Source organism: Limanda limanda, chromosome 17 (assembly GCF_963576545.1).
Source record: "Limanda limanda chromosome 17, fLimLim1.1, whole genome shotgun sequence".
Lineage (NCBI taxonomy): Eukaryota > Metazoa > Chordata > Actinopteri > Pleuronectiformes > Pleuronectidae > Limanda > Limanda limanda.
The window spans coordinates 12,559,050-12,582,252 of record NC_083652.1 but is presented as its reverse complement, the minus strand read 5'-3'; the positions used below and the strand labels follow the sequence as shown (position 1 = coordinate 12,582,252).

Below are 23,203 nucleotides of genomic sequence, written 5' to 3'. Positions count from 1 at the left end.
TCTGCGGCTTCGCTCCCGACGAGAACTTAAGCACTTTCCATTATGAGCTGTGTTTAAAACGCTGTAAAAACTCCCATGTTCAAGCAGCGTCATCGATTTACAAGCATTCGTCAGCAGGTTGTTGTCACACGAGAAGAAGTTAGCGAGTTGTAAACTTTTCGGGCGGGTTAGCAGACGTCCACTGACTCATCATCTCTGACCCTCGGTGTTGGACCTGATCGCTGGGAAGCTGCTCAGCGCCCTCACACATGCACAAGAACAAGAACAAGCCCGGGTGACACAGCGAAGGTTCGATGCTTCAGTGGTTCAAGTTGTTTCACCCCCCTCCTCCTCCTCCTCCTCCTCCTCCTCCTCCTCCTGCTACGAGTTGTAGCTTGTTATCTCCTCAGGTTTCAAAGGCAGAGAGCTGGAGATGCTCTGGACAGCTGCCGCTCTGGAATCGATGCCAAAGCTCCAAAGGGTCAAAAGAAAGTGTGACAGGGCAATCTGCCATGGAGGTATTCAAGCTCCATGCTGAGAGTCCAGAGGGGGGGGGAGCGCCGGCAGAAAAGAAAAAGTGATGACTCATTAGACTTCCCAAAATCCCCCTTCCTCCCCCTTCCTGCTTTACGGGAAAGGGAATGCTGTTTTTCTTTCTCTCTCTCTCTCTTTTCTCTCAGACGTTCATCTTCTTGACAGGCGGCCAGGTCGGCCCCGGGTTAAATGTTTGTCTGTGGGATTGTTTAATCCCTCCTCTGTGGCGGCCGGTCCCGCCTAACGCGTCTAATTACGCGCGGCGGACGTTTGAAAGTTTGTTGAGAAACAGATAAGCTTTTGTTCTGCGTCGTTCCCAGTGATTTACGCTGCCGGGGGTCGGGATTTGCCAGCTGCCAAATTAATTCACCGCTCCGACAGAGATTAGAGGATCACTTAAAATGAGATTTTAATCAACCGCACTGTTTGAACCATTTAAAGGGATTTGGTCAGCTGTTGTTGTGTTGGGCTTGAGCACTTTGTAGAAACAGATCTGGGGTCGTAAACAGTGTGCACACGTCTTCATTTAGAAAATACATCAACTCGGCTCCAGATGACGTCCAAGAGAGTTGTAGAAACTCTAAGATCTGAGGGAGCAATGACACAAGCTCTTGCTGACTCAATCTTTTTCGGCCCCCCCTCAGTTCGGACCCCCTGGCAAACTGTCGGCTTTGCTCCGCCCCTGCTGCAGCGGCCGTGGCACGGAGGTTGTTGTGGTTGTTACTTCTAGTGAAGGGGATTTTAAAAACAGTGACAGACAGGAAGTTGAGGGGGAGGAGAAGGCCTCATGGGACACATGAGTCTGTAATGGACAGATTTACAACAATGAGATTGACGTCTTGTGTCTCGGAGGAACCACCACACAGTTTGTTATTGATTTATTTATATTTATTTCACCTAAATCCTTCAAATGAATATTTATTTTATGGATTTGTATCTATTTATTTGATATTAAATACTTTACTAGTTTACTTTACTGCATTTCTAACCAGAAAGCCACAATACACTTTAATTATGTATTAAACATCTATTTTCTTTCTTTCCATATGCACAGAAATATTATGATTTTCCTTTTTTCGACATCAAACCGAATCAATATTTGGCTTCTGCTCAACAGTCAGTGAGTCACTGGTCAAACAGTCAAAACAGTTTCTTCTAAAGATGTTATCAGTGAAGACAGTAAACTGCAGTGGTAATATTCCTCAGAAAACAGATAGTGGGAGCATCTGGCTGTTTGTGGTGAGGGGGGCGGGGGGGCGGCTGCAGGAGTTGACCTTCAGGGTTGAAAGGTCACGGCTTCAACGCGGCTCTAATCCTGCATGACACCTTCTTTTTCAAGCCTTTACTCTTTACCCTGTAATCATCCCTCCGACCGCAGGTGCTATCGCTCGGTTTTGTTGCTGCACCTCTTTGTCGGAGTGTGTGACGGAGTGTGTGACGGAGTGTGTGTCGACCTGAGACCTCTCGCTGTGTGTTTACCTTGTGATAGGCATCGCCCTCTTCAAAGAGCTCCCACTCGGCTTCTCACTCAGCGGCCGGGATCCCAGATCAGAGACGTGACAAGTTCAGAGCAAGTTTACTCTGGAGATGATTGATGCGTAAGAAATTAGACAACATGTGGGGTCAGCAGCTTTCCCTGTTCCAGCGTGTGTCAGTCAGTGGAGCGGCTCCTCCATCACCGCCGGGCGTGAGCCAAGCGGACAGAGAGTTCACCTGAGTTCCAATCCGTGACTATAGATGTTGTCTGAGTGGATCAGTCTCCAGCTTCGTGCTGACGCTGTAGGAGGCTCGGCAACAAGTGTGCACACACAACAACACACGTCTGTTCATCTGTACTGTTTAATAATGTAATATAAGTTCTTCCTGTGCAGGATTTATAATGGTCAGTCAATTAAAAACTTCTGGGAGGTGAAACTTCTGTGTTAAGATTAAAATTAGTGGTGTTGTACTGGATCCCTGTCAACATATTTTTTTCTTGGTCCATGTTTCATCCTTCTGTCAAATTTGATGGAATTTTCTCTCACAGTTTTTGTGTTATGCTGCTGACACACAAACAGGGATGACAACACAACTTGCCTTGTGAAGGGAACATATAGGAAGTGAGAGAATGAGGAAACCAAGGAGATTTATTTAATTTGTTAAAATACAGAAGGAAGCACAAAGATAAGATAATGCTGTAAATAAAAATAATAGATATAAAAAGAACTATAATAGCCTTGAATCCAAAGTAAATTCAGGAATACATACCGAAAAAATACAACAAATTGTATTTAACTGCAGGATAATGCTTTATTATATATGATAAAATATGCAGAAGCCCTAAAAACAGCTTTTATTCTCGTTTGACTTTGGCTTTAATTGGAGGAACGACCCTTTTGTCCGCTGGCCTCTTTGTGCAGGTGTGTGCAGCAAAGCAAACCGCTGCTCAGCTTAATACTTTTCTCCAGGATGATTTATGCAGACGCTGTCACTGTGTGTGTGTTTGTGAGGAGAAGTGTTTGCCCTGTGCGTGCTGGCCTAATTTGTTTCTCTGCTTGCCCAACTGCATGATGTGAATGAGGAAGGACAGAGAGAGAGAGAGGGTAGGGGGGGTAGATAAGCCCCTTCCCTTCACAGCACTGAGGAGGTTAACAGTGGAATCACAGTCAGGCCCGATGCAGGCGCGTTGATTGCGGTGGACAGGTCCAGTAAACAGCGGCTGCGTGCTGCTGAGTCAGGTGGAGTGTCACAGCGGGTGAAGGGCCGCAGCTTCACTCAGGCCACACCAGGATCTGCCCTCAGAGCCCGGCTGTGTAATTTTGGCTGTTAGGGAAGGGCATCAATTAAGCCGGCGCTGGCTGCAGAACACTGAGAGGAGGGTGAGGATCGTCTGGGTGTGTTTGCTGAGAACGTGCACGCACACACACCCACACACACACACACACACACACACACACAGAGAAAGAGAATAGGGAAGTTGTGCAAGGTTGAAGGTGTGGTTGATGTTTTTTGGCGTTGACAACTCGCTGGAATCTCACACCCCACAAACTGTCTCGAATGGTGGTTTTATAGATCAGCGACATCGAGGCGACATGAAATCAGAACAGACATCGCTGCTGTTCCTCTGCTTTAGTCACAGGTTCAATTCCTGACATTAAGGAAGATCCCCTCTGGTTTGTCTGACTGATGAAGCGTCAAATTTATTTTTAACACAGCCGATTATAAGTCTGAGGTCTCACTAAAAGTGGATTAACTTTATAAACATTTTCTTTTCAAGGCCTGTAGGGAACAATGGCAGCAGCTGAGCAGCCGAGCACTGAGAGCACACACACCTCCGCCGAGGCCTCATATAGAACCAGATTGAAATTGATTTGGATCCTCACTAAATTGCACAAACATCACATACAGTTACAACATTGCACACTAAATAACCGTCCATCTAACATGCCAGATTTTTTCATTCATCAAGATCCATAAATTATACTCAAAACGTTGAAAACTATCTGTCCTATCCTGCAATTTTTAAAGAGAGTAAGAAATAAATCCAGTTTTTAACCCTGTTAATGTTCTGTGTGGTAGTTTTACTCTTGTTGAGGGTTAAGAACCGAGGTTGCTGCACCTTGTTAATATCTATGAGACAAATTGTGAGTTGTGAATATGGGCTTTACAAATAAAATTGGATTTGATTTAGTTTTTCGTGTAATTCTGCTAAAACACAAACAAACAAACGCACATGAAAACATGAAATAACCTCCTGAATCTATTCTTCAACACACAGATCTCACTTCCACACAACCTGTCAGTTTCCACCACCTTAGCAACACCTTCCCATTTGGTGCAAAACTGAAATTGATGACTTGTGTAACTGGGAGAACAGGCCACACACCCTATAACCAGTATAAACCCAGCCAGCACCAGTATGACAAGGCCCCCGGCTCCGGCTCCGCACGCAGCACTGGGGCAGGACCCGGTGTTCCTGGGTGTGTGGAGAGTTTCTTAGAAGGCAAACAGGGTGGAGGAGCTGAGGTGGAGCGCCGTGCACGCTCCATTGTTCCAGGTGACCGTGGGTGTGCGAGGTGTGTTTGCCATCGTCTGTGAACATGTGCTGGGAGGAGCCGGATTAAGCTCTGGCCATCCAGCCTGTTATTAGCACCACACGGTATAATTACTGCATTCATAACCACTAAATACCCCAATATTCAGATTAGTGCCAACCGCACGTCAAGACCTGATGTTTTCAAACAACGTTTTATAATTACACCTGATGACAGTTATATGTTCTTGTGCCCTTTTTGCCAATAAATAAAATAAACAAGCTTCATGTGCTTGTAGGGTGTTAGTTGTATATTGTGAAAAGGCAAAATGTTCTTATATATAATGTTTCATGTCATTGATTTACTTTATATTTAATATCTATATTATAATTGATGCTCTGCCTTACAGAGCTGTGAGCACGGCTGATTTGCTTCCTCTTGTTGATGGATTGTTGATATAATTAATATGAAAAAATATGAAAAACAGGATCATGATCATATATGAGAAATATAAAATAAAGGACCATGGTCAGTATAATTTGTGTCGTGTGTAAAAAGTGAGTTTCTGGTAATTGTCCTCGATCTGTTTTTGCTTGTTAGATACAGACAAAGTTACCATACAAATCATTAGATCTATTTATTTCTTGTACCCTCCAGGCCGGTGATCATATTGTGTGGAGGCACAGAGCTTGCCCCCCCCCCTGTCTGTGAGTCCAGTCATCTCTGTGCAGGAAGCTGCATCCTCCAGAGCTCCAGTGTCTCACAGAGTACGCTTCAACATTTCTATTTTTACATGCACAAGTGTTATATGTCAAATCAAACTTTAGCAAAAACAGAGAATTGGAGCAAACCCCAGAGCCGCTGTCTGTTGGTTGTTCCTCCGTCTGTCTGTGTTGAACATGCATCACGTGTCTGAGGCGTGTTGGTGCATGAGCTGATCTCTAACGTGGAGACTCGGGGACAGCGGAGCCGAGGCTCACGTTGCAGACCGGTGCACCTGATACACTCAGGGGGATCGGCCTTAATCGCAAGGACACATGGAGGGACTCTCCCTGAGAAGAGACACTTGTTACCAGTCCATTGTGACTCACCCTCGCTGGCCATGTGCTGCCTGTGTGTGTGTGAGCGGGGGGGTGAGGCATCAGAAAGCGAGACAGGGAGAAGCAGGGGCCAAAACTCAACCCTTCATTTGTGCAGTGAGAGTAGAAGGGAGCAGAGCACACCTGGTACCGTGACACTGATGGAGGATGTCTGCACATCACAGCTGATCCCCCTCCTCCTCCTCCTCCTCCTCCTCCTCCTCCTCCTCCTCCTCCTCCTCCTCCTCCTCCTCCTCCTCCTCCTCCTCCTCCTCCTCCTCAGCAGGTTCTGGCTTGATGTTACAGTGGGTCACCTGGAGAACACGGAGGGGTTTGACTCCCCTGCTGTTGTTATGAGTCACGTTCAGACCCAGATCCATAAGTATAAGAGCTGGTTCGGTGCCATGTTGCGTAACATGCGTACGTACTTCAAATGGCACAGACACAACAACCACTGAGTCACCCGAGCCGAGCTGAACCAACTGGCTGAATATTCCATCGTGTTGGTGAAATGTGTTCCACACGTGCTCCCACAGTTCGGCTGGATTCTAAAGGGCAGTAATGTTCCTCTGTGGGTCAACAGCTCGCCTATAAAAGTGCTTCAACTGGACATCAAGACAAAGAAGTGCTTCATAAACACAGATCCTCTTCCTGCCAGGTTCCAGAGGAGGGTTTATTAATGATTACCTGTCGTTACCAAAGAAATTAATCTGTGGTTTGAGACAGCTGATAAGAGACAGGCCCCATAAATCTCTCCTCCGCCCCCCTTCTCTGGTTTACATGTCCTAACAGCATGTACCTGTGAGGGTGACCTCATGTCTAGAATCTGATCAGACTCCTGCGTGTGTTTCACCTCCAGCCCCACGCCCTCTCTTCTATTCATGCCCGTCCATTTCTGCTCCGCGGTTTGGTTGTTTTCCTTTCCCTCTGACACCTGGGAAAGCTGAGGGGGAAACAAACCGCTGCCAGCATTCCGGCACATTCCTGCTGGAAATGCCTGGGCACGGATGCACATCACTGGCATTCTTTCATTTAAAGGTGCAGCGTTTCTTTGTCTCCCCAGACCACGCCATTGTTTTAAATGTATGTGAGGACCTTTGTGGAAAATGGGTTCCTGTTGTTGTGGGTGTTTTATCGATTTCTGTTGGTTTGTGGTTGAGATATGACAACACAAACAAATATGAAGTCCCTGAAACTCAAAAAACCCTTCCAGATATTTTAAAGATCTCTGTTTCCATCGGAAATGTTTATTTTCCACAAATTACAAATTCTTAAAGGCTTTGAAAACTATTTTGGCCTCATACAATAAAAGATGTGAATCATAAATCCCCATTTCGTGGCAGAGTTAGATCAGTTTTGGTTGCTCTGCTTCAATTCTGTGTTTCTCTGCTTATCATGTTCATACTAACCCACAAGATTTATGTTTATCAGAGGAACTTTCCACCTTCAGCTGATGAACGTGAAACCGGTCATGTAGCTTCTAACCCTTCACATTTCTTCTGCCCAGCCGAGGTCAAACATCCAGATGAAGCAACAATAAGCAAAACACATTGTTGAGCCGAGTTTAAATGTGAGTAATCTGTAAATTTCTTACACGGATCAGAAGAATTTCACACAACTATGCGACCTTGTGTGTAGAAAGCAGATTGTTTGCTCTATGCACTGAAATAATTATTCAAAAAAAGGAACTATCCCTGTTATTTTTTCCAAGCAAGAAAAACCACAGCCATAAAAAAAAGGAATAATTACTCAATCTTAGCTTCTGGCCCTCCCACCTCCACCCTTCCATTTCCCCCCAGAGAGAAGCGTGTGCGTCAGTGTGGGGTTGGAAAAGAGGAGAAGTAAAGCCTTTTGACTTTCAGGAAGGAAACACATCTGGGGAATAAGGAAAGAGAGAACGGGTGAAAAGAGGAATTAGAGTGGAGGAAGAGGAGCTGGCCAAAAATAGTCAGCCTCCGCTCGAGCCTTGGCAGAGCCCCTGCACCACACCCCCCGCCGCTCGGGCGTTAGTCAGCCCTGACCCATCCCTCGCCGGGTGACTAAGTTCTCCACTGAGCCCCAATGTCGTGAACCTCACTTCCTCCCAGGTGTCTTCATCCAGTCTGGGGGTCACACAGCTCGAGACCCCCGAGTTCTCCTTAAGGGAAGAGATATACAACTGCCCTTTTACACTGGAGGGAGTGAGGGACTGGAGCTACAGATCACTGCTGGTTTGAAAAAGACTGAGATGAACAAACAGGAATCTCAATGGAACGATAGAAATATAAAAATCCAAAGTTTAATCAGCCTAGAGATAAGAAGGTATAATTTAGGGCAACAGCGATTCCGGGGGAATGAGTAAACAAGAACATTCCTCCATCGAGAAAAACAGGAACTCCAGCCACACAAATATGGTGAAGCCAGCTGTACAGCAATGCTGTGGCCGGACTGGTTTCTGATGGGAAGGACCGGATGTATAGTAAATAATTTATCTAATCCAGCACAGTGGATTTACACAGTCACCGGCGGGGCTTGCCACAGCAAACAGGAAGCAGTGGGCAGCAAAGAGTTTCATTTGTGCCAATGACAGGGAACGCAGGAAGGTGTCATGTGGACTGGGTGATATGCCGATTACCAAGAATCGGGAGTACGTGTGTGACAGCATGTTGATGGCTTCTGACAGGAAGCTGCTCAATCACAAACCAGTGTGAACTGGTCGGTTTATCCACACTTCTGATGACACCTCACACAGTGTAGGGGTCCTCATGGAAAAATAAACTCCCACCGTGGAACATACACAATCAAAAAAGTTGTGATATATCAAATAGAATAAAAGGAAATTCCTTATTTATTGGGAAAGTGAGTGTTGATTTATTCCTTCCTTGATTTTGAAAATCCTGGCTGCCTAGAGAACATGTCTGTACAAGAAACACCTGTGGTACAGTTGGCTGTGGGTAGTTTGCAGTGCCAGTTGTTCAACAGCCTGTTTTCTGTGAAGCTGTTTGTCAACTAGAGCCATCCAGTGGTGCATCAGGGAACTAGAGTTTGTACAGCAAAACAATGAGGCCTTCACAAGAGAGCGGAGCCACAATTCATTACTGAGGATTCTCCCTTTAAATAAAAATTAAGTATAATCATGGAATTCTTATTTATCCTGTGAAAAGTGTTCGTAATGGGATATAAATGATCCAAACAAACAAACGAACAAACAAGTAAATAAAGCGTGAACTGGTTTTCACTTCCCTTCATCTGGAAGTTCACAAAGTTCTCCACAGTAAAAAGAATCAAAAATTCCATGTCATCATTTGTATATTTAGGATAAATCACTTTGCTGTTTGAAGGCCAAAAGTCATGTAAATATAATTATATTAAATTATTTTGTTATTGTCTGTGGAAATCTAAGTCTGACCAAACCTGCCCCCAGCTGGTCAGAAGCTTTTACTTTGTAGTTGATGAGAACAGCTGTAGGATGATGAAGTCCATGTGAAAACACAGCAGGAGATGACTCCTTGTTTTCTATGTGCAGACAGGAAATAAGAAGTGTGGCTACCGCCGGACCTCTGGAGCTCAAGAGACGGAAGACGAGGAACAAAGGTAAAAATACGCAGCAACAACAACAACAACACAAGTATAAGTAAAAGATTTTTAACCATTAACATGTGACACAGATCGAAGCGTGACCACACATCAGAACGATAAAAACTAGAATCATGTACAATCAGGGAAAAGTAAGTTTATTTTAAGCTTTGATTCAAAGGAAGCTTTTTACTCAGCTGCTGTATTTCTTCTGTGAGTTTGTTCCAGAGCCTCTGAATTCTCATTTCTGAAGATCAGTCCCATTACGACTTTTCTACTGAATTACCATTATTATTCTTATTATAAGTAGTAGTAGTATTGAATATAATTGAAGTTTACTTCTTCTCACCCCTTTTGGAATATAGCGTCTAAGTTTTGTTTCCCTCATCATTTTGTAAATAATACTTTGTATAGTAGTTAGTTTGTATAATTTCTTTTTTTTATTTACATAAATAAATAAAAAATTAAATAAAATGGTTGGTGATATTATTATCATTATTATTATAAATAGTAGTATTAGTATTCGTAGGGAGTAGTTGTACAGTAATACTATAAGTATTAATATCCTCATCATTATTAAGTTGTTGTTTATTCTTTGTTGTCTGAGCAGACACGCTGACCCGAAACCAGTCCCATCTCCATGGAAACGCACTGAGTACGGGTGCCCGCTAGGATATGAGCAGGAGGTGAAACGCGAAGCGGCAGCAGCAGGAGGCCTCGGATCATGAGTGACGTGGAGACTCGAACCCCCGACCAGTGAAGGGACTCGGGCTGAACCTGCTGTGTGTGTCTGTGTGTGTGTCCGTGACCCGAGATCTACACGATGAGTCTGGACAAAGCGGAGTTGTGTGACTCTCTGCTAACCTGGGTGAGTGTGTTACCAGCAGCTAACAGGTGACAGCAGGTGGCTAACTTACTAACTATCTAACTAACTAGCTAACTAACCAGCTAACTAGGGGACAGCAATGGCGTCGCTCCTGTGAGTTGACACTTGGTTCGATTCCCTCAGTGACTTGACCCACGAGCCCGTGTAAAGTGTGTGTTTTGAGGCTAACTGTCGCTAGCCACCGGAGCTAACTTAGCTAGCTAGCCCCGGAGCAGTGGAAGTTTGCCCTGTGTTTTGTTAGCTTGTTGTTCCAGTGACACAGACGGACACACACAGCTCACCGGCAGCTGTGTGTGTCCGTGGTGTCCCACACAGCCACTGGGCCCAGAACCAGGGAAATCCACTGGTTTGGCACTGGTTCCTCACACAGGCAATGGATGGATTGACCCAGAGTCTTCATCAGAGTCTTTACATTCCACATAAACCTTCACATTCCAGTGGAACCTGAAATATTGTAGTTTATTGTCTCAGATCTTAATTAATGGAGATGTGGGATAACTAAGTTTGAACTAGTGGGGCTGACATGTCATATCCTTTTAATGTAGGTCCAGGAAATGTTTTTTATATTGTTTTTAACATATATTTATCTAAACTGAGTAATGTCCCTAATATTAAAATAACAGCATCATGAGTGATTATTGTAGTAAGGGTTGAGTTGCCCCAAATAATGGGTCAGATTCATCAAATTTGTCTTTTAATATTATTAAAATAAACTCCAGAAAGTTTGGTGAGTTGTTGCTGAGATATGATTATTTACCTGAAGCTTCAACTGATTTTGAACCATGACTTTGAGTGAATCTTCTTTAACATGTTCTTTAACATACATGTGTCACAGAGAAATGGTTCTTTTATATACTTTATATTGGCAACAAACTAAAAAACCAAACCCTATCTCTATGGATGTATAAATAACATTATGATCTAACTTGGGTGAAAATCAGAAAAATTTTAGAATATATTTATCTTGCAATTCAGCTTTAACTTTTATTAATCATAGTGCTGCATGTTGTTATATTGGGGATAATATACTGCTTGAAAAAAGCTTTGTTACTATATGAGAATCATTTCTCTGTGACCTATATTAAAGGAGAAATGGCAACTAAAAATCAAAGTGAGTCACTGCAAAAAGTTCTACCTTGGTTAGACCATATCTCCCTTAATTAGAATCTGAGACACATCACACTTTTGGGCCACACAGTCACAGATATTAAATTACATTTTAATGCTGATTTGGTCTCTTGAGAAACACATGGAACTGAAATGTGTCTTGGATCCTAATTACGGCAGAAAGGGGATCACAGAGTTTGATCTTTTCAGGTGTACTCTGTAAATTTGATTGTTCAATTCTCCCTTAATATAGTTTTCATAGATTTCACATTCAACCAAATTAGCATCCCCAATTTCATTCATATCTGTGACAGTGTGGCTGTATATTCTGATATAATAGGAGTTGCTGCTGGTTTGGTTTAATTTAGTTGTTAAGAAAATATGTCTGTGCATGAAATTTATAGTGTTATGTTATCTAATGTTTAATAATGTTTGATATCTCCCCTCTCAGCTGCAGACGTTCCAGGTGCCATCGTGCAGCAGCAAGTACGACCTGGCGAGCGGACTGGCCATCGCACATGTGCTGCACAGAATGTAAGCACATGTGTATTTATATTTGTATGGTATTTTATTAATGTACAATTTGAGAAATTCAGTCAGGACCTACTCATGTTGATTTGCATATCTGTGTGATGTGATTTGCACCAAACCATTATCTATGCAAATATATTTACTGGATTTGTGAGGTGATCTTTTTTTGTTAAACTCTAATTTCTCTTGTACCCACACCCCTGCTGATAAATACACAACTGAGGAATGTATGAATCAATCTAGATGTGTTCTTATTTGAGGTTGCATTAACTGCCTCTCGAGCATCACCCCCCGCATGTGACTTATGACTTTTAATGAACTGCTGTATTCAAATGTCATCGCACTGAGTAGAACCGAAGCGAACAGCCTCGTTTGCCCCGTGGCCTCCTGTGAATCTTCATGTCCACCAATGTGTTGTCCTTGTCACTGGAGTCCTCTCGTGTCCTCTCGTTAACAGAGACCCCTCCTGGTTTAACGAGGCATGGCTCGGCAGGATCAAGGAGGAGAGCGGGGCCAACTGGCGCCTCAAGGTAATTTGTGAAACAACAGGATATGACATGGTACCTTAAAGCAAACAGGAGTAACCAATATTTGTAGGGTTGTTGTTTTTTCACTTGAGAATCTAAAGTTAATACTCTTGTTTTGTTCTTTCAGGTCAGCAACTTGAAAAAGATCCTCACGAGCATGATGGAGTATTATCACGATGTAAGAAGATTGTGTTTTCTTTGCATTGTTTCTGAAGCTGTTTTCCGACATGAACTCTGGAGACTGTTCGCACAACTGGGTCAGACGTTTACCTTTCAGAATCTCCTGTGGTTTTCTGCTATGGGCTCAAATGGACGATATCCAATCGGACATCAGTTACACATACAGCCCTAAATGAGAATGTCAGGAGATTAATCCTGAGTTCATGTCTGGAAGCAGCTTTAGTTTCTTTTTTTTCCTTTGCTAGATTCTCTCTCCTTCTTTCCCTCGTCTCCAGACTCACCTCTGTCTCACCTTCCCTCTCCATCAACAGGTTCTCGGTCATCAGGTGTCAGATGAGCACATGCCAGATGTTAGCCTCATCGGAGAGATGGGTGATGTCACCGAGCTGGGCAAGCTGGTGCAGCTTGTCCTGGGCTGTGCCGTCAGCTGTGAGAAAAAACAAGGTGAGCTGTCGGCTGCAGAATAAAAGAAAACCAAGCATGATTAAGTCAAAGATGTATCACTAATCTGTTATTTCTTCTCCTAAACATAGAGCAAATTCAGCAAATTATGACCCTTGAGGAATCGGTGCAGCATGTTGTGATGACGGCCATTCAAGAGGTGAGTTTCTGGAAACACATTAAACCTGAGACAAGTACATTCCAGGTTTTAACAAACAAAGCTGGCCAGATAATGCTCTTGTATCTTTCTCATATTTTTATTGATCTTATTGATTTTCTCATGTCTGTTTGTGTTCTTAGCTCTTATCGAAGGAAGCCTCCTCTGAACCAGGAAGCCCAGAGACCTATGGAGACTTTGACTCGCAGGTGAAACCTTCAGCTCTTCCATTGACCCCCCTCTCTCACCAGGGGCCTGTTTCAGAAAGCAGGTTTAACAAAGCTTAAAGGGGAATTCTGGTGCTTTTCAACCTGGGCCCAAATGGGATAGTCCATGAAATGTCCTTAACTTTATGATGAGCATGACTGGTATCTAAAGCTTCACACGGGTGATTTAAATGTTCAGTATTAATCTATGTATATGTTTTAGTGCAGGAGAAACTGTCGACCTGACGGATGAATGTAAGAGGTCACTGTCTCTGTCCTCACATTGATGACTGATGGATGATAAAAGACGTAATGTTAGAAGGTTTGAGCGACAAGTTAATGTCCGATGGAGTTTAAATCTTCTCCCAGGTCTGCAAATGAATGTTCTCTGAAATGCACTTTGACTGTGAATGAGGGAATTAAATGTGGTGTCAGATGATTTTTTCAGTCTCAGCCAGAGAAGACAGGGTTTGTTGGAGTAACACCTCCAGGAAGTTAGTTATACATTCACAGTGTTAATTAGCACAGGAACTGACTGTGAGTTCCAGTCTCTCTGTTTCTGGATCATAAAACCCAGAGCTTCCCTCGTCTCAGCCTTAACAAAGTCAGTTTTCACTTAATCTGTTTTCTGGAATACAAACCGGGATCTGCTATATATTTTTTCATTATTTAATTTCATTATATACCAGTAAGTATCTCCTCTGTCTCTCTGTTGTGTGTTTGCAGTCCAGGAAGTATTATTTTCTGAGTGAGGAAGCAGACGAGAAGGGGGATCTGAGCCAACGCTGTCAACATCTGCAACATCAGGTACGTTTATGACTTATCTCTTTAAAATTATAATAGTAAGATTTCCGCCCTGGTTGATGTGGTGACACTTGTGGTCAGTCTGGTAACGGCTGGTGCTTCGCATGTAGCTTCTCACTGTGACGGCTGTTTGTGAACCAATAATCATTGTCAGTACAAACCATTTATTGTGACTGCTACACAATAAAAGCATCACATGTTTCACTGGCTCAGCTCTGTTAATGCGATACTGTAAGAAATGTTTGGTGCGTGTCGGAGGAAGTTAATGCAGCTGTGATGTGAAGCAGAGGGAACAGTCACTCTGATTAAAAGTTACACTGGATTATAGAAAGTTTAATAAGTCAAGAGTTAAGATCAGAGGCTGTTGAACCTTGTTAATTCCAATAAGGCAAATTGTGGTTTGAAAATATAGGCTAATGGTGAAAAGCTTTCGAGCTTAACTAGGTTTGGTTTCCTGCTCGATTACTATTTATATATATTTTTTTTTTTTTTGCTTTTACAATGTTTTCGAGGGTGTTTGGTTTCATGTTTTCGATCTCACGTAGCCGTCAGTCGAGATGTTTAAATGTGTTCAGCTCTTATTGATCCGCCGGAGACTTTGAGCTCCTCTGCCTTGTTTGTGCACGACTGACTGAGGAGGGATTAATGTGGGTTATTTTTTTTAAGACCCACTTTAGTCAATAGTTGCATAACATGAAGACAGAGCTGACACATTGCCTCGGGACGGAGCTGGAGCCAACAATAATCTGTGCTGCTCTCAGCCCACCTGTTTGTTTACTTACTGAGCCCACGCATTAGGGATTAGTCATTTGTGTTGTTTTGAAAGCTATTTACTGGTCCTGTGCTAAAGCATGCAATCTGTGCTTAAAGTTCAGTGAAGGGTTTTGCTGTATTCAAACTGGAAAGAGGTGCAGCAGGTAAGGATAAGTTCCCCTTTTTTAAAACTGAAATACCAGATTCTCTAACTACCTCAAGCACAAACATGTCGTTGATGTAAAAACGACTCTAAACTGCACATTCTCTCCCTGTCTCCACTCAAATCACCTTCCTCAGCACTGAAGTTGGAACATTTCTGCCCTCCAACTATAACAATATAACCCAAATCACTGCTGCTCCTCAGTGAGCGATGCAGATTCATCTGTTTACATCATGAGGGTCTGGTTCGGACCCTAAGGCTAACACTAACAACGCGCTATTGAGAACGTGTCATCTGCCTGAGACCATTGCACACCAGCTGACTAACTATCTTTTGACTACTGAGCATGTGAGAAGAGAACGAGCATGTGTTCCAGCTCCTCTGCACTAAGTGAGTGTGTTAAGTGTTTTTCCTCCTTGAGTCGGACGAGCGCTCGAACGGTGGCACTCAACTTTATTTTGGATTAAGATCGTTTTTATCAGCTTTCTAGATGATGTTGTTCTGTAAATCAGCATCGAGGACTTTTCTGATGCAGATTTCTCTGCATCTTCCTCTTTCCTTCCTTTTTTTACAGCTGCAGATTTGTCGCTTATTGCATCTTCATCACGTCTCAGCCGTTTAAAACTGAATCTCCGTCTTTAAGCCTCAGTTTTGCAACACATCTGTTTCTCTTTCTTTCCCCCTGAACAGTTGTCAGTGGCGCTGGAGGAGAAGTCGGCCCTTCAGGCGGAGACACGCACCCTGAAAGAGAAGCTGCACTTCCGCGACTCTCTGGACACCTCGTCCACCGCCATCACCGGCAAGAAGCTGCTGCTGCTGCAGAGTCAGATGGAGCAGCTTCAGGATGAGAACTACAGGTACCGTCAGTACACGCACACTCACACACACACACACACACACACACACACACACACACACACACACACACACACACACACACACACACACACACACACACAGATATACCCAGGGAAAGAGTCCAGGGATGCATCAGTAGTAACGCTGATCAGGCCTATACGTAAGAGACATGTTATTTGTTGTTTGTATGTTTGAAAACAGCTATAGTGACACATCCAGTTATATTTAACCCCTGTTCCTCTGTCATGTGTCAGACTGGAGAACAGCAGAGATGACATGCGTGTGCGGGGGGAGATCCTGGAGCGGGAGGTGGTCGTCCTGCAGCTGCGTAACGAGGAGCTGAACAGCCTGGCGCACGAGGCCCAAGGGCTCAAAGACGAGATGGATATTCTCAGGTGAGACCTCCAGTACTCGGCTGTACTGATGGTTACTTGTTTACCTAAGTTTATACTCTGCAAATCCACAGAAGGTCCTAGATGACAACCATTCATCCACATGGACTTGATGCATATTTACAGGAAGACTCGCAATTGCTTCGTAATTCTTCAGGTTTATTATGTTCCTCAATCGCACATTGTTCAGTTTTCATCTGATGTTTTCAAGGGATTTATTAACAATACCCAAAATGGAGGTTTTCACAAGCAGCAGTTCATTTATTATCGTTTTACACTCACAGAAACAGCTCCCACGCTGCCCACACACAGACGTCCGTTAGCTCCTCTCTCTGACATCTGTGTTGATAATATGAATTTGATGCATTGACACTGGCTTGCGTCAGTCGTTGCTTTTCAGCAGTTAAGTACATAACCACACGGATGTATTGTGTTTAACTAAACGTCATATTCCTGTGTCGGCACTCAACACTTCCTACACATCCCCCCCCCCCCCAGGCATTCGTCTGACCGGGTGAACCAGCTGGAAGCGCTGGTGGAGACGTACAAGAGGAAGCTGGAGGATCTGGGAGACCTGCGCAGACAGGTGCGCCTCCTGGAGGAGCGCAACACCGTGTACATGCAGCGCACCTGCGAGCTGGAGGAGGAGCTCCGCCGAGCCAACGCCGTCCGCAACCAGCTGGACACCTACAAGAGACAGGCAAGCCGAGCGAGGCCGGCTCCTCGTGGTGATCTCCCAGTTGAACACATCACTTGGCTTCAGCACGTGTTGTGGAAAAGTTTTCAGTTTTTAAAGAGCGCTCCTGCCAACACAGACTGTTGCTATGCTCTCTGACTTGCAGGCGCATGAGCTTCACACCAGGCACTCGGCGGAGGCCATGAAAGCTGAGAAGTGGCAGTTTGAGTACAAGAACCTTCACGACAAGTATGACGCACAGCTGAAAGAGAAAGAAGTGAGTTGGAAGAGCGTCAGGAAGTAAACGTTAAGTTGTGAATGGGAGGAAACAACAAGTTTATTTCAATGTCCTTGTGTAGATCAACATTTGTTGGTGAGAACACAACAGCAAGGACATCCTTAGAAATAACAGTTGTTGACCAATTCAGCATCTTCGATAAAAGAGGCTGCCAGTCTTTCAGTTCTTCATTTGAGAACTGAAATAATGTGAATTATACCTTAATAATGAATTTATTTAGCAGATAACCAGAATTGGAGTGACTTTTTTAAAGCTTCTAGCAGCAAATCTAGAAGTTCTGGCCGTCAGTAAAATCAACAACAAATCTAGAACCTTTTAATTTGTGTGGTGCAGCTTAGAAACTGCTGGTTAACATGAAGCCTTAAGATCTTAATCCGTCATTTAATAAAAATCGGGACCCACAGAAACCTTCCACATTGAGTTTGATTCATTTCATTATTCTATTTATTCCAATTATTGTATTTTGCATCATCTACTGACATTCTAAGACTTTTCGAGCTTTAGCTACTTTCCTCACTTTTGGAAGTAACTGTTTACAAAGCTCACACGTGTTTTCGATTGCGTCCTCGGCTTCACACGCTTACCGCTCCCCAGGTCCAGACATACACTAGCTCTTGTTGTGATGCTTACAGAACGCCTGGAGGAGCTGTTGCCAGGCAGATATTGTACTATTCTTCAGTGGACTCCCACGTCCAGTGTCAGTTCTAGCACCTTCTGCAATCTGACATCAGTGATTAATGTCCTCGCTTGCTTGTGGGAGTAATTAAGAAAGGATCCCTGGAGCAAGATCCTGGATTTGCAAAGATCTTCACAAGACGATTGATATAAGGAATCAAAAACGCTGTTGAAATGTTAACCAATCATAATTAAAACAAATTCAATAAAATGGAACAAAATAAAATAATTAAGACGGATAAATAAATGGGGTTTACAAGAATCCACTTTTATATAATCTGATTCAAGAGGCAATAAAAAAAGAAAGAAATAAACAATATCTTCAAATCAATTCTGAAATGAGACTCGGGGGGGTAATCTGCTTCAAGTTTGATTTTTAGTTAAATCCTCTAACGTACAAACCAAAGTGAGACGTGTTTGTGTTGTGCTTGGTTTCCTCAGCGTCTGATCTCGGAGAGGGACACACTCCGGGAGACGAACGACGAGCTGAGGTGTGCACAGGTCCAACAGAGAGGTCTCAGTGGAGCTGGTGAGTAGTGACAGCGCTCGGCCTTGAAATGGATAATAAACAAGTTGCAATCTGATGTAATAATAATGTAAAACAGGTTATTCCTGTCGTCCGGCTGTAGACTTGTTGTAGAGAAATGTATAATACAAATCACAATATTGGTAAAAGAAATCACAAACACAATTCGACTTAGTCCTGACGACCCACTATTGTTATAATGAATCAAATCATGAAACCTAGAGACCATTCATCTTTTAGGATATTAACTATTTTCTTTAGAACTGTTTAATCAAGTCGGTGACGTCCCTGGTTCTCTCCACAGGAAGCTTGTGTGACAGTGCGGACCCAGTTGGAAACCTCGCTGCAGAGATCATGCCGACTGAGCTCAAGTAAGCTTGTTATTGATTGTTCTGTACGTCTGTGAGCTGTGGATGATGTGTTCCTAACAGATGAGACTCGCCCACTTCCACCACGTATTCATCTTCTGAGATAAACGACTCGGCCAAAGTTTATTTTTAGAACTTGAATGCGCAGTTGGCCCCTGAAATAGCGACACATGTCGGCCCCATTTGGCCGGGGCGTTGTCCTTCAACGGGCTTGGTCAACTCTGCAGAATCTGTTTTGTCCCACCACTCTCTGACCCACTTCATCCTTCTTCCATTTTCTTTTCTCCCCCACTCCCCATCTCTCCTCTTACCTGCGGCAGGGAGACAGTTGTGCGTCTGCAGAGTGAAAACAAGATGCTGTGCGTTCAGGAGGAGTCGAACAGGCAGAAGCTGGTGGAGGTGCAGGCCGAGCTGGAGGAGGCTCAGCGCAGCAGAAACACCCTGGAAACACAGAACAGGTGTGTGTGTGTGTGTGTGTGTTTTTTGTGTGTGTGCCCTTTAACATACTAGCCAACTTCGTGTTGAGTCATTTCTAGGTCGCCATATTGTGTGTTCCTGGACATGGAGCAGGTTGTTGGCTGACAGTAGGAGTGATATCTGCCTAAATGTCAACTCACCCTCTGGACTGTGTGCTCAGCTGAGCTGTGTGGGCTGCACTGGAGGACGGACAGCAGAAAGCCAGATTGTCCCTTGACTGTGTGTATATGTGTGTGTTTACATGCCGGCGGGCATGTGGACATGTGGGTGGACTTTGCGTGTGTATTACAACACGAGGCCCAGGGTGTGGGAAGCATCCTCAGCAACAGTAACAGGAGGAGAGGAGGGGGGGGAGCATGCTCAGTAGAGCCGAGCAGGGACAGGAGAGATGCAGCTCGACAACATTACATTTCACCTTCTCTGAGTTCCTTTTATGCTCTTTCTCCCTCTAATCTCTCTCCGTGTCCCTTCCCTCTTCTCGTCTGTTTTCCAGGTTGAACCTGCAGCAGATCTCAGAGCTGCGTTCTCAGATCGAGGAGCTCCAGAAGGCCATGCAGGAGCAGGACAGCAAGACTGAAGATGTGAGTGGAGCGAGAGCTGCCTCCACCTCCTCCTCCTCCTCTGTCGACTTTAGTCACTTCACACCCAAAACTTTACTCATCATAAATCATAGTTTCCTACAATCAATCCGTGTTAAATTTTGAACCTGGATGAGCAAAAATGTGACACTTGAATAGTAGAAGTATTTATTGAATCATAAAACATTTGCATGGCACACTGAGTGAGCATATTGAACAGCTGTCAATGAATGCAGTGTTTTTACTTATCATACATGTTGTGTGGGACTTTAACTCGAGTGCTGTGGTGATTCACTGTTAACGCCTGCCCCTCTCTGTCTGTCTCTCTTCGTCTGCCCCCATCGGTCGACTCTGCCAAAATCAGGCCATCGTAAGTACGGCCCTCCCTCTGTCCACCTGGCCCATGATTAACTCTTTGACAGCTTGGCTTTTTGATGCTGATACCATGTTTGTGTTTGTGCATGCTTCTCTGCCATTTAGAAAACCTGTTGAGTTTTAGGTTTTAATGTGTTTTTCCCGTTTTTCGTAGTCGTCCTTATTGAAGAAGAAGCTCGAGGAGCATTTGTAAGTAAAAAATCGAATGCATAATTTCTCCATGTGTTGCCCCGAACATGAGCCAACACTCTTGTCATGTGCTTGTTGCAGAGAGAAGCTCCATGAAGCTCACTCAGACCTTCAAAAGAAACGAGAGGTCATCGACGACCTGGAGCCCAAAGTGGACAACAGCAGTAAGTCATTCATATAAAATAATAATAACTGATTCCGGGAACACCTGCCTCTGTCCAACTCCTCCTTCTCCTCTAAACACTTTTTTGTTTTTCCTCTGTCTCAGTGGCGAAGAAGATCGATGAACTCCAGGAGATCCTGCGGAGGAAGGACGAGGACATGAAGCAGATGGAGGAGCGGTACAAGCGCTACGTGGAGAAGGCGAAAACGGTCAGTCCACCTGAGCAGGTCATCCTCAGTACCTGGCTCTGAATAGAAATAAGTCAATATGAGGGGTTGTTCTTGTTCTCTGATTTAAAGGGACATGTTCAAATTGTTATATCTGCTCAAGGGCACATCAGAAGCCAAAAGAACAAACAAATCTGACAAAAGACCATACCTGTTGATCTTACTGCATCGTTTAATGAAGAGCTGACAGTACACAACAGTGTTACAGGAGAAGAACACTAACTTTCTCTTTGTGCAGGTGATCAAAACCATGGATCCCAAGCAGCTGCCGGCGGCTCCTCACATCCAGGCTCTGAAGAACCAGCTGACGGAGAAGGAGCGAAGGATCCACCACCTGGAGGTAGCAACCATTTAAATCCACAGACACAATGAGGTGTCTCTAGGTCCGCTCATGCTGGAACCACACGGTTGAAAAAAAGAGGACAAACGTTTGGATTGATTGTGATTGTTTAAAGTTCCCTGTTATTTGTGAATCAGAAATTGTTTTTTTAAAGTGTGGTCCTGTGTTTCGACTGAGTTCTCACGACTAAAACATTAAATCAGTTACATCTGTTATGTCTGTGGACTTGCATGTTTTTAAATAATGTGCAGCAGATACAAATCTCACAAATGCATGATGGTCTGTTCCCTTCCTGCAGCACGACTATGAGAAGAACAGATCCAGACACGACCAAGAGGAGAAACTCCTCATTAGTGCCTGGTACAACATGGTAAGTGACAAATATATAGAAACACGTTGGTAGAGAAAACGCCTTCATAAGTTTTAAGGTTTTTCTCCTGGACAGAAAGAGTTTGAACAAACGTTTGTTTTCCTCAGGGGATGGCGTTGCATCAGAAGGTGTCCGGCGAACGGCTGGGCCAGTCCCACCAGACCCTGTCCTTCCTCGCCCAGCAGCGGCAGGCCACCAACGCCCGGAGAGGCCTGACACGACATCACCCGAGATAGAAACACACACACGTGCTGACAAGAAGATGAAATGATCTACGACAAACTTCTTCTGAAACTTTGCCTTGATGCCTTCACTGGATCGCTGCACCTCGGGAGTATTTTTCCATGCTGCTACTGCTCCCTGCTGGCTCTTAATGGTACAAGATCATTTTTTATTTTCCCTGCTGAGCCGCAGCGGAGAAACACTCGACTTATCCAGAGTTAAGCCTCAGAAACAGAACAAACTGGGGTAGGAGGAGTTGGAGCCTGAAAAGAGGCTGAATCACCTTCTAAGGTGACTTGTGTTTCATCTTTAGTCTTGAACGCGTTTGTTTCTTTTTAGGTTTCTTTTAAATCTTTTTTTAATCTATTATGTTTAGCACTAGGATGAACTAGGAGCTAGTTTTATCAAGGTTATTATTTAAACCTGGTAGACCAGGGCGGTGTTATTAGGGTTTAGAGGACATGGAGCTACACAAGTTATAGACTGAGAACAGAAGAAGACGATAGCTGCTAGTAAACCTCTTTGGTTTTGTTCATCAGTTTTTATTTTTGTCTCGTAGATCGTGTGTGTTGAGACCATTATTTTTTTGTTTGGTTTTTGATTTGAAGGAAAGAAAATTGTCAAAACCATGAGGTTTGTTTAATTTGCTAAAGTCTCGTTTTACTGTTTTTCTCTAAACGCAATACTCATTCTTAAAAATGACTCTAATTTTCAGAAGTTACACCAAAGCACTTTCTATTTAGGTGGGGGGTTCGTCATCATCATCTGTATTATACTGTGGAAGAAACCTGGACGTTCTCCATCCTATTTGGCAAAATATGGTTAATTTTCATGTCTTGTGATGATGTGACTTCTGTTTCATGTCCTCATTCGGTGCTAATTCTTTAGATTTTATTGAATTTTAATTTTTCTCGTTCCCTCCTCCCAAAGATTGAAGCAGGATGCCGGTTGTGGGTTGGACCTAATTGCACTCACCACTTTACATTGAAACACTATGTGATCAGAATCCCTAATTATAATAACACTAAGACTCAAGACTCATTTTAGAGTTCAACTGAACTGGAAGATTCATCGATACACTGGAATTCTTTTGTCGTCTGTTGACTGGAAGTCCGAAGCAGAAACAAACGGTCGAACCTTTAATGTTTCGCTCTGCGTCTCTTCATACTTTTCCTTCTCAGCAGGAGTAGTAACATTAGATCGTCCCGTATCAGAGCTGCTGTCTTTGTGTCTTTGTCCCTGTGACCAGTTGTGCTGTGATCTACACGGACCAGAATCCTGCTGTTGTGTGTGCACCCGTCTTTTAACTGGTGGTTTGTTGTTTTGAGTTTATATTTATGGTGTCTTGTTGTTATCTTTGCTGCACATTTACATGGCTGGAGGGTTTGTGTTTGTCAGCGTCTGTATCATGATGGTCTCGTAGATTACAGCAAACTGTTCTTCACACAGGGATTTGAGGCAAGTTAAAGATTTGTAGTCCTGTAACGCTCTAGTTTTGCACAACAAATAAATGGGATCCTAAGAACAGTCGTCTTGTGTTTTCTTCGTCAAAAT

The 23,203-nt window shown here is 43.8% G+C and overlaps 1 protein-coding gene and 1 long non-coding RNA gene across 2 annotated transcripts; one reads left to right on the top strand and one right to left on the bottom strand.

Annotated features, from left to right (window-relative positions):
- Positions 1 to 9,096: 9,096 nt before the first annotated feature.
- Positions 9,097 to 23,174, top strand: hook2 (hook microtubule-tethering protein 2). The gene is made up of 23 exons (XM_061089570.1): positions 9,097 to 9,178; positions 9,771 to 10,028; positions 11,605 to 11,687; positions 12,142 to 12,214; positions 12,339 to 12,389; positions 12,703 to 12,835; positions 12,925 to 12,992; positions 13,133 to 13,198; positions 13,922 to 14,002; positions 15,606 to 15,772; positions 16,028 to 16,168; positions 16,664 to 16,865; positions 17,008 to 17,118; positions 18,256 to 18,343; positions 18,645 to 18,711; positions 19,029 to 19,166; positions 19,679 to 19,766; positions 20,293 to 20,327; positions 20,409 to 20,491; positions 20,596 to 20,699; positions 20,956 to 21,057; positions 21,356 to 21,427; positions 21,535 to 23,174. Exons 2-23 carry the CDS (start codon positions 9,984 to 9,986, stop codon positions 21,661 to 21,663), a joined length of 2,127 nt encoding a protein of 708 aa, XP_060945553.1. The 5' UTR covers positions 9,097 to 9,178; positions 9,771 to 9,983; the 3' UTR covers positions 21,664 to 23,174.
- On the bottom strand, positions 16,670 to 19,177 carry LOC133022699 (uncharacterized). Its single transcript, XR_009683025.1, has 3 exons — positions 19,020 to 19,177; positions 18,217 to 18,365; positions 16,670 to 17,103 (listed from the first exon to the last, which is right to left on the bottom strand). It is a non-coding gene; the product is annotated as an uncharacterized LOC133022699 (long non-coding RNA).
- Positions 23,175 to 23,203: the final 29 nt, after the last annotated feature.